The following is a 10,404-nucleotide window of genomic DNA, read 5'->3' as shown; positions in this document are numbered from 1 at the left end:
GACTTGGTGAATAGTCCGCGCGGTTTATTTTCGCTGGTCTTTTTTCGTCATCCTCTCCCACTCTGGTTCCACCGATTTTCACCCTCCCACGGAGGAAAAAAAACGCTCCAAACAACCTTGCGAGCAGCTCTTCTCCTCGATTACCCTCGTGCGCACTAGGGTTTCCTACGCCATCGCCGCCGCCAGGGAACTCCTCGACCAACCCACCCTCCTATCGCTCCGCCCCCTTCCCTTCCCATCACCGCAGTCGCCCCCTCCAGCTCCTTACGGAGCCACTTCCCTGCCGCGAACATCCTTCTCGCGTTGTACATGACCGGTATGGCGGCCCTGACGGGGAGAGAGAACCGCCACGGGAACGCGGCGGTGAGCCCCTCGGTGAAGACCTGCGTGGAGAGCACGAACGCGTGCGGGGCCGCGGCGGCGATCTCCGTGGTGTGCCCGGGGCGGAGGCCGTCGAGGATGTACAGCACCGGGAGCGCAGCACCGACGATGAACCCGCCCACAGTGTGTGCGGCGAGGGGAGGTGCGCGAGGCCACGGAAGACAGGCGCGGACGGGTTGGGCTTCCCGGGGCGCTGCGGAAAGGCGAGCGTGGCCAGGAGGAGGAGGTAGGGGAGGAGCAGAACGCCAAAGGCGATCTCCGAGAGCGGCACGGTGGTCGAGAAGGCCAGTACGGCGGCGGCGCCCAGCGTGTTGAGCTGCTTGATGGAGAAGAGGTAGTGGTGGTGGTGCGGGCGCGTGGTGGGCGAGGTGGGCTCTGGGTGAAGCGGTAGGGCAGCTGCCTCATCGATGGCAGCGCGATGCCGCTCTCGCCGTCGGGCCCATGCTGCCGGACATCGTCGTGCTCTTGGCTTGTTCGCTCAATGTCGTTGGGTTCTCCTTGTCCGCTGAGTTTTGATACACCTCTTCTGTTGAGCAATCCTGGTGTGTTAAAAATAATGTTTTAACTTTGTCTTTGATGGTTTATTACTATGCTTTCCTTTTTCGCAGAATTACCATAATCAGGAAAGGGAGGGAGCAAAGTTGTTGGCCGATGATGATATGAGATTGACAACCTGTTTCCTGCATCCTCTAGGAGTAGGATTTGAAAGCGTTTTGGGAAGTAGACTGAAGACAAAGACGATGGTAATTTTGGTGATTTGAGACGGTGTGGTAGCCACCCAATTAGTCGTAATTCTGTGGCCGCATGTTGTGACTCAACTTGATAATTCTGTGTTTCACGAAACAACATCACATATTTTCAGGAGGAGTGGCCGAAGGAGAACTTTTCTATGTTGTTAATGTATAGTGGTAAGTCAAAATTGTTCTGAACTTATTAACCATTCCTATACTGGTAGGCAGGTATACATTGGACTTGATTTAATTCGTTTTCTGCTGTTGAACTGAACTGCAACTGGGGTTTATGCTGATTGCACTGATTTGGAAGTTTGATTTCTCGCCGTTTATGATCCTGGTCATTGCCATTCTCAACGACGGTGGGTCTCAAATTCATTATGCCAAACAAACATGTTATTGTCCATTGCTCATTTGTTTGATTGATTTACTCAACTCAGGCACAATCATGACCATCTCCAAGGACAGAGTGAAGCCATCCCCACATCCAGATAGCTGGAAGCTACTAGAGATCTTCATCACCGCCATTGTCTATGGTGCCTACCTTGCTGTGTTGACCGTGGTGTTCTTCTTCGCCATGACTAGCACCGACTTCTTCAGCGTAAGTGTTGTTTCAACCCATGCCATGTCTAATCCCTCCAAACTAGACAATTTATGGGCGTCGCTTGTGCTGCTTTACAGACAATACATGCTAAATGTTCCTATTTGTTTCCAAATTGCAGGAGAAGTTCCACGTGCGTTCGCTAAGGAGCAACAAGGACGCGATGATGTCTGCCCTCTACCTTCAAGTGAGCATCATCAGCCAGCCCCTCGTCTTCGTCACCCGGTCGCGCCGCTGGTGCTTCCAGGAGCGCCCGGGGCTCTGGCTCTGCTTCTCCTTCGTCGTCGCACATATCGTAAGCCCACCCCACCCGGCCTCACTCCAACAATGGAGTGTGCGTGTTCATATTCAGTTGTAGCTGCAACAATACCGAAGGAGAACAGAACAAATCAATGATAAAGATGGCGTCGACACTCTTCATGAATGCCGTTCTTTTTAGGAGCTGATTTTGTTGTACATAAAAATGCATATGTATGAAATGGTCAATTAAAATGTTCTTTGCAATCCATTATCATAATCCACCAAGTTATAACCAAGTCCTACTGTTCCTGGTTGGTTTTGAAGTGTTCCGTTGGCACTTGTTCTCTCATATGAAAAGGAGAGCTGAACAAGTGACAAGTCCTACTGTTTCTGGTTGGTTTTGAAGTATTCAGAATAACTATTTATAACTACGGAGTGTCTTCTGCTCGAGTTTTAGTATCTCAGTTAAGAAATAAATAGTAGCCTTCCTCTAAAGAGGTCTGCTGCCTTGCTTTTCATAATTTAAATTTGTATTTTATTTTCTTATATTCAAACAAATATTTGTAGAGAACGGGTGTTCGGTGACTGAGATAGCTTTAGTGAGTTAATGGTTTGACTTGCTAGTGCAAGGAGGACACTGTAATTTGGTCCAACAAGTATGCATAACAATATTTTGATTGTTCAACATTCTTTATTGCGTGAATTTCAGACATATCAGGATGCATGTCTATGACACTATTGTGTTGTCTGCAGAGGTTCTCATTCTGAAAGAAATTGCAACTATGCAAGAGCTTATTGACGGAGATTATGAAATTTGCAGTTCATGTTCTGGACATCAGATTGATACTTTACCAAAGGTGCACCAATCGGCCCTCCGTCTCCTAGGGTGATGGCGCAATGACATCGATAGCGGCAGCAATTACGCACAGGTGACGGTGGATTTGTCAACTGACTTCATATCTCTATCTCTACTACCTAAAAAACCTGTAACGCTTCATTCCGATCTTCTGTCTTATGTCGTTTTGTCCAATCGCACACATTTCTCTGGTCGTATGCTAGATTGGAAGAACCGGAACATTTCCTACTGCGTTTGTAATGATGCAGTACGGTTAAAAACTTTTTATTTACTTGAGTCTGCTACCTCAGATTGATGCGTCATGCTCGGACAGTAATAGTCTAAGCTTCATCATGTAACAAGCTCCAGCGTGCACAGGTAAGTGGTTCTGGTACTGATGCTATTTTTGTTTGTTACAATTGTTGCCAGTTTGATTGCTACTATCTACTGTACGTGCTTATTGTTTGGCTTTGAAGAGATATTTGCTCGAGGATATGCCAATTAATTTGAAAGCAGATGGTAAACTGTGATTTGCTCCTCAATTTGTATTGTATCTGAGATCTAATGTGTGCCAGTGTGCAGCTAATCACTAAATATTTCCAGTGTGCAGCTTGTGAAATCTTTCAAAGCTATATTTCAAAGCAGATGGTAAATTGTAATTTCAAAGCAGATGTCAAACTGTAATTTCAAAGCTATATTTCCAGTGTGCAGCTTGTGACATCTTTCTCCGTCTTTGACATCTGATTTGGTAAATATTTGTGGTGTTGAACCACACATGGTTATTGTAGCTAATATCATCCGTATGTATTGTAGCTATTTTTGATGCTTTGGATGGTGAACAGAAAATTATGTGAATGACATTAACAACAAATGGTTTAGCGAATGAGGCCCTGATTGGATGGCACTAGCAAATGGATCATCAAAGTATATGTTTTAATTTTCCAGAGACATCTTTTTAACTCTTCATGCATTAGGGTTCAAAATTATTGTACATATATTACCTTCCCCTCGAATAATTCTTTCAAGTCAGCACCTATGTGCAATTGAGTTTTTCATGTTTTAATGATGGCTTTATTTCAATGTAGATATTATCTTCAGTTTGTACTTGGCCATAGTGGGATGCCAGGAAATATCCTAGTCATCAATCGGAATAGTTATTGACGTTCTAGGAGCTGAAAGACGTCGGTCGTTCTAAAATGTCTAACTGTACTTTTATCAAAGAGGCAACACCTGACAGTGTGCCGATATCTGTAGGTAAGATTGTAGGATGTCTTCTGGCTTTTTGCCCTTGTCAGGCTTTATATTTTTGTCCCTATGATCTAGGATTAGTTTAGTAGCCATCTAGAGATACGACTGTAAAATGAAGTTGCTCTATGTGAAGGTGAAGCTAATGTTTTCCTTGTTACTTTAGCAATTTGTTATATAGCATTCTATTATTCTTTATTCATTGGAAAATTTCGATGGCACCAAAATATTTTATTTGTGATCCTTTTCCTAACCAAATTATCTCGCGATAGCTCTGCAAATCAAAACTTGTGACACATCAAATTGTCATAAGAAAAATCTCAACAAATTTGTATGATCATTTTTTTCCTTAGCTTTGATTGACAATAAAACATTTGTATGTTTCTAATTGGTATATTAGCATAGCGATATTGTGCATGGGTTCATCCTTGTCCTTTAAGCTAAGGTAAATTCCCCTAGATTTGCAATTTTATTCGATGAACAAAATGTCTACTTTATCTACACATACATCTGGTAATGGGGATATTTAGGATGTGATGAAAAATGACAAGCTATGGTGGAGATACATGGAGTAGAGCCAAGTCGAGTGATGAGCGGAGATGAGATGAGGAAGACAAGATGAAGATTTACGGCGGGAAACAAACACGACATGATTTAGATGACAAGGGCGGTGTTCCTTCTTGCCGCCCCTCATTACCGCGTCACACTGTTGTGCCCGATCTAAAGACCGATGGCGTTGTCTCTCCTCGCGGCGTCACATCAATGTGCCGCATGTGGATGACAAGGGCGTTGTCCCTCCTCTTCGCTGTGTCACACCGTTGTGCCCTATGTAGTCGACAAGGGCACCATCCCTCCTCGTGGCGTCACACCTTTGTGCGTGATTTAGACGACGAGGGCGCCGTCAACAGTGAGCCCTTCTGCATAGACCACCTAGATTGGATTGACCAGGATGCCAGGTTGATGGGCACGAGGACTCGGTGCCAATGTTGCGGCGTGAGAGGTTCTCGCCAGGGGAGGAGGCCGGCGATGCTGTGGCGGGGAGAGGAGGTTGTTGCTGACACTGTCGAGAGATGGTCGGTTATGGGGATAATAAGGGACGGGCTCGACCAGTGGTTGGGAGGCGAGATAGTGGGAAGAGGAGGGGTCGGTCGATGCCATGGAAGCACGAGGAGGATGCGGCGACGTCGTTTTTGGAAAGGAGGCGACGGGGACAGGGGCGGATGGGCAGGCGGCTGTAAGGGGAGAGATTTCTGTGTGAAGCCAAATATTCAGATGTTGACAACACTGTTTGATAGCACAACATCTTGTCATGCAACTTGGTAAGTAAGGTCTCTTGTCCATTGTTGTAATGATTTATGGTTTCTAATAGCTACCAAATGTAGATTTATCTTCTATATGTATTCATCGGCCGATAAATCTGGTACGTCAGCGACAAAAAAATGCACTGTGTATATATTCTGGATCTTATCGATACATCATAGTCGCTAGAGATTGAAACACCAAAGTATTTAGTGACATTACAAAGATTCTCGAGAGAATTCAATGAAGCACTGAAAATTGCATGACCCGGCTGAAATTCGGATATATCTAGATGGCAATGTATATTTTTTGTTGGTATTCGAACAAATATGGATAGATAATTTTTTCATTGTCTTAATATTTGAGATACAATCATTTATTTTTGTTTTCACTATATTCAAGATATACTATTGATTTAGGAAATTACAGGTATGTGTCTGGCTATTTTCTTTTGATTTTGTGCTCTCGTGAAACGCTAAACTATTGGTTCATCCGATTTGCACGTTGAGTATTCTCTGTTGCACATTTTTTGACCTTACACATGAATTATTCGTACTAACTAGATATATTACTTTTGCAGGATGGTTATGAGGTGATCAATAATTTTTTATTATACTTGCTAAAATATCCTAAAGATAACTTTTTTCTTTATATTGTGTGAGAATATATTAAACGCATCAAGCAGATATTAATTCGTAAAACATTAATAATTAGATCAACGCTCTTTATGTATACAATACATGGTCAAATTATATTGTAATCAACTTAATTACATTGCAAATTAAGTTAAGTACATTTCAATTATTATCTAATTGTTAATGACTATCTTTTCTATACATGTAACATTATGATTATATAACTTCAGCAAAATATTTCAAAAGCCCGTAGCAACGCACGGGCATTCTACTAGTATATATATAAAGAGAGAGGAGAAAATGGGTTGGTACTCTTGGGAGTATGTACTCCTGCACCCATTTAGCTTTTACTTAAAGAAATAATAAGTGAAAATGGATCCATTTAAAACAAACAGAGGTTATTGGTCCTATTTTTTAGGCGTTCTTATATGCGTTGCGCTTATCCATCTCTCCCGTCTCATTGGCGGCGCGCGACGGCGGCGCCGGCTCGCACACCTGGAGCTTGGAGGTCTACATCGGCCTCCAAGAGAAGGAGCTCGCTCCGCAGCAGCTTCCATTGGCAGCGACTCATCTTCTCACCGGCCAACAACGGCCTGACCGACCAGGTTTGATTCCGGCCGGCACGTGACTCTCATGTTTGAAACCAGATCGACAAGGCACTCAACTATCGTTTTCTGTCGATTTTATAGGTGGCTGGAATCTGGTGATCGTTGCCTTCCGCGTCGCCAACAACCGAGTGCCATCCATGAGAACAATGGAACCCAGTTCTTAGTGGTGGGCGTAAAAAGTCTACTCCAAGTTCTCCAACCACAAGCAATTTTGGATTCCACCAATCACTGGTTAGATCTAGCTGCTCTTCTTCTTCTAAATCTTTCTTTGAGTCAACAGTGCGTAATTCATCAGAGATCTGGTACAAATTGGTTGCATGCGGTATTTTCTGCATTTTTTTCTTCTAATAATGGAGTAGACAATGTATTAGCGAGACCAAATAATAGCTATATTCGTCTCAAGTTTAGTCAGGATATGAGACCCATTCATCATCCCGTTAATGCAAATTCTAGTAAATCAAGTGAGTATGTTCGTTAGTATATTGAGAATATTGTCCAGTTCTCTATTTAACTGTGACGGCCACTGCCCAAACTGATTGTAGAACTTGATGAGAAGCACCTTCTCTCACCCAATCTACCTAATTATTTTTTTATCCTTAAACACCTTAACAAAGTCCATAGATCAGATTACTTACAGTTTCTGGTGTAAACAATTTTTAAGCTCTTTTTTCTGTTTCTTTTCTCTTATTACCCAGTTCAGTAGACCCGCAAAAAAATAAATAATAAAAAATAATAGTACCCAGTTCAGTATGTTTTTCTATATATAGCTAGATATTAGGTATGTACACTTGTACAATGTTTCTTGAGTCCAGTCTACCTTATGTTGCTAATTGTTTTCCATTGAATATCCATGTACGTAAAACTTGTAGATTTGTTTGACTGAGGAGCACCTCCAGAAGTACATGTGGTGTTATCTGAAGCTTGCGGGAACATATACCTCTTTTTTCTTCTGCAGTGTTTTTAAGCATTAAACCTTTTTGAAGATGTAAAAAAGTAGCTGCATAGTCCAGTTTGCTTTAGGCAGTGTACATGTTTCTATCAAGATGCAAATTTCTGTACATGATGTACCAATGTATCAAGTATCTTGTTAACCATGGTGCCACTTGATAGATCTCTGAAGAAGCAGTTACTTTTGTTTACATGTATATAACACACAGAGCGAACAGTACTGTGATACCCTTTGTTCAGTTCAAAAAATATGGATAGTTCTTTTTGAAGTATATCAGAGAAATTCCATTGTGTATTCTCCTTGCTTGCAAAAAATACATAGCATATATACTACTAATCGACGATCCTATGTTTGCTAAGTAAATATACACTCTTAGCAAAAAAAGAAGTAAATTTACACTACTCTGTTACAAAGTAGTATGCATACTCAACCGATCTTAAAAACTGACCAGTCCTTTATTGTCCATCAAATTGTAGTATACGCATTTGTTTTGAAAGTAGCATATACCGCGAACCAACCTGTGGTTGGATGGTTAGCTTTCAGTGGGAGGAGACATTCCCGTCGTCGACAAGACGCCTATGGTGACTTCGTAAAAATTTCAAGATGACATGTTGGCTCAGTCTCTCGGATGTGCTCATAAAGGTAGGGTGTGCGTGTATGCGTTCATAGAGATGAGGGTATGCGCGTATGTATGAGCGCTTGTGTCTGTACTGATGTTCAAAAAAAGTAGCATATACACATTAGATCAACATACATGGATAAAGTTGCCAAGCAGTATATACTTCTTTCAGTTTTTGGCGATGAAGTACTAGTGTACAAGGTCCTTTCGAAGGAAAAAAAAATCTCAGTATATGCTTATTATGGAACCAAGCAGTATATACTCTATCCCCGCCCAAAAAAGCAGTATATACTGATATAAAAGGCAGTACACACTCATTTGTATGAACGTAATATATACTCAATAAAACCAGTACATACCTCTTTTGATTACAAGCAATTAATAACAACTCATTCTAAATAAAAAAGCCCCAGTATGTGCATATTATGAAACCAAGCAGTATATACTGTACATGCAAAACAAAAACAGTATATACTTAATTAAAAAGGACAGTACACACCCTTTCTTCTTGTGGGGACATGAAAAATAAAAGGTTCTTTTTTTGTTGAACGGTGCATGCACATGGATGGATTAGGTATCTGGTAGTGAATCCCTTAATTTTAGGATCCACCACACGCATGCATGTGTGTGGTCTTGCATGCATTGGCTGTTTGTTTCCTGTGATTGGGTATATCCAAACTGAAGCATCAGTTAAGAGGTGAGAGTATGTACTTTTGGGAGTACAAAAGAGGAGTCCGATACACGCACACACACATACATACACACACTTATAATGACATGGTTGCATAACCAAATTAAATATCCACTTACATAGGTAGCTGATGTGTGCTAGAACTACATCGGATTTTCCCAAAGAGGAAGGGATGATGCAGTATAGCGACGGTAGGTATTTCCCTCAGTGATGAGACCAAAGTTATTGAAACAGTAGGAGAACCTCCTCACACCACGTAAATAGCACCTGCAAACAAATAACAAATACTCGCAACCCGACGTGTTAAAGGGGTTGTCAATCCCTTTTGGGTACGACGCCTCAAAATAGGCAAATAACATGAGATAAAAGTGGTAGATAGGATAAATAGATCATAGAATAAATAAATTGCAGCAAGGTATTTTTGTATTTTTGGTTTAATAGATCTGCAAATAAAAACAAATAAAAATAGATCGCAAAGGCATATATGTTGAGCAGAGAGCAGGGGCGTAGGTTTCACTAGTGGCTTCTCTCAAAAAAAATAGCAAATGGTGGGAAAACATTTATTTATGGGCAATTGATAGAACTTCAAATAATCATGACGATATCCAGACAATGATCATTAAATAGGCATCACATCCAAGATTAGTAAACCGACTCCTGCATCTACTACTATTACTCCACACATCAACCGCTATCCAGCATGCATCTAGTGTATTAAGTTCCTGGAAAAATGGAGTAATGCAATAAGAACGATGACATGATGTAGACAAGACCTATTTATGTAGAAATAGACCCCATCATGTTATCCTTAATAGCAACGATACATACATGTTGTTTCCCCTTCTTTCACTGGCACTACAAAAAAAGACACATCCGTGACATTTTGGGTCGAATGAATTTTTTTTCTGTCATGCTTATGACACTTCTATGATGATAATTGTGACAAAACCCGATATCATCATAGATGTGGTGGGCTCCAACTTTTAAGACAAAAATCATGACAGAAAATGAGATTTTCGTCCTGTGCAGGCCGGAGACGCAGCTGCATGACATTCTTTGGGCCATCGATGACGGAAAACACTGTGGTAGAAGCGAGGGCCAGGAAAATTTCGGGGAGTTCCCGGTTACGGTGGGTGGTCGGGGGCCGAGCGATGCGTGTTTCCCTCATACACGTATGCGCGTGTGTGCGAGGCGTTGGCTCTAACTGAACCCGAGCGATTGCATTGCAGGCTATGCATTACTGAACCCGAGCGATCGATTGATGGCTGTTAACTGAACCCGATCGAGCGATTCCTTCGCTACTACTGCTAACTGAAGCCGGTCGATGCTGCCTCTGGAATGAACAGTGAGCGTTGTGGGAAGGGTTGAATGAACAGTGAGCGGTGGCATTGCCTCTGGATGAACATGACCCCAATCGATTGAGCCGGTTGGGGCGATGAGCAGAACCCCGTGGAGGGCTGGATGAACAGGACGACCCCGTGGAGGGCTGGATGAACAGTAGACGATGGAGGGGGTGCCCGTGGAGGGGTGGTTGAACAGTAGCCGGTGGAGTAGCGCGCGGTGGAGGCTG

The 10,404-nt window shown here is 42.4% G+C and overlaps 1 protein-coding gene, 1 long non-coding RNA gene and 1 pseudogene across 6 annotated transcripts; 2 read left to right on the top strand and 1 right to left on the bottom strand.

The window, feature by feature from the left end:
* Positions 1 to 141: 141 nt before the first annotated feature.
* Positions 142 to 1,112, bottom strand: LOC119293640 (annotated as a pseudogene).
* Positions 1,113 to 1,399: 287 nt separating this feature from the next.
* On the top strand, positions 1,400 to 4,582 carry LOC119293639 (plasma membrane ATPase-like). Of its 5 annotated transcripts, none has more exons than XR_005143167.1 (5): positions 1,400 to 1,474; positions 1,553 to 1,713; positions 1,835 to 2,008; positions 2,774 to 2,882; positions 3,100 to 4,582. XR_005143167.1 is itself a non-coding variant. In XM_037572033.1 (4 exons), the coding sequence occupies exons 1-4, from the start codon at positions 1,402 to 1,404 to the stop codon at positions 2,795 to 2,797; spliced, it is 432 nt and encodes a 143-aa protein (XP_037427930.1). In that variant the 5' UTR covers positions 1,400 to 1,401; the 3' UTR covers positions 2,798 to 4,582. The 5 variants fall into 5 exon arrangements, 2 of the variants coding, with proteins under 2 accessions (XP_037427930.1, XP_037427931.1); XR_005143166.1 differs by having other exon boundaries at positions 2,774 to 3,712; positions 3,874 to 4,582; XR_005143168.1 differs by having other exon boundaries at positions 2,707 to 2,882.
* A 1,778-nt stretch (positions 4,583 to 6,360) lies between these two features.
* LOC119293638 lies at positions 6,361 to 7,795 on the top strand. Its single transcript, XR_005143165.1, has 2 exons — positions 6,361 to 6,806; positions 7,445 to 7,795. It is a non-coding gene; the product is annotated as an uncharacterized LOC119293638 (long non-coding RNA).
* Positions 7,796 to 10,404: the final 2,609 nt, after the last annotated feature.

This window comes from Triticum dicoccoides, chromosome 4B, assembly GCF_002162155.2.
Source record: "Triticum dicoccoides isolate Atlit2015 ecotype Zavitan chromosome 4B, WEW_v2.0, whole genome shotgun sequence".
Classification (NCBI taxonomy): Eukaryota; Viridiplantae; Streptophyta; class Magnoliopsida; order Poales; family Poaceae; genus Triticum; species Triticum dicoccoides.
Note: the sequence above shows the minus strand (reverse complement) of the source record. Positions and strands in the feature narration are given on the sequence as shown.

Coding starts and splice junctions, on each gene's coding strand:
- LOC119293639 (XM_037572033.1), top strand. CDS start 1,402: ATGCTGATTGCACTGATTTGGAAGTTTGATTTCTCGCCGTTTATGATC. Junction 1,475..1,552: donor CATTGCCATTCTCAACGACG/GTGGGTCTCAAA, acceptor TACTCAACTCAG/GCACAATCATGACCATCTCC. Junction 1,714..1,834: donor CTAGCACCGACTTCTTCAGC/GTAAGTGTTGTT, acceptor TCCAAATTGCAG/GAGAAGTTCCACGTGCGTTC.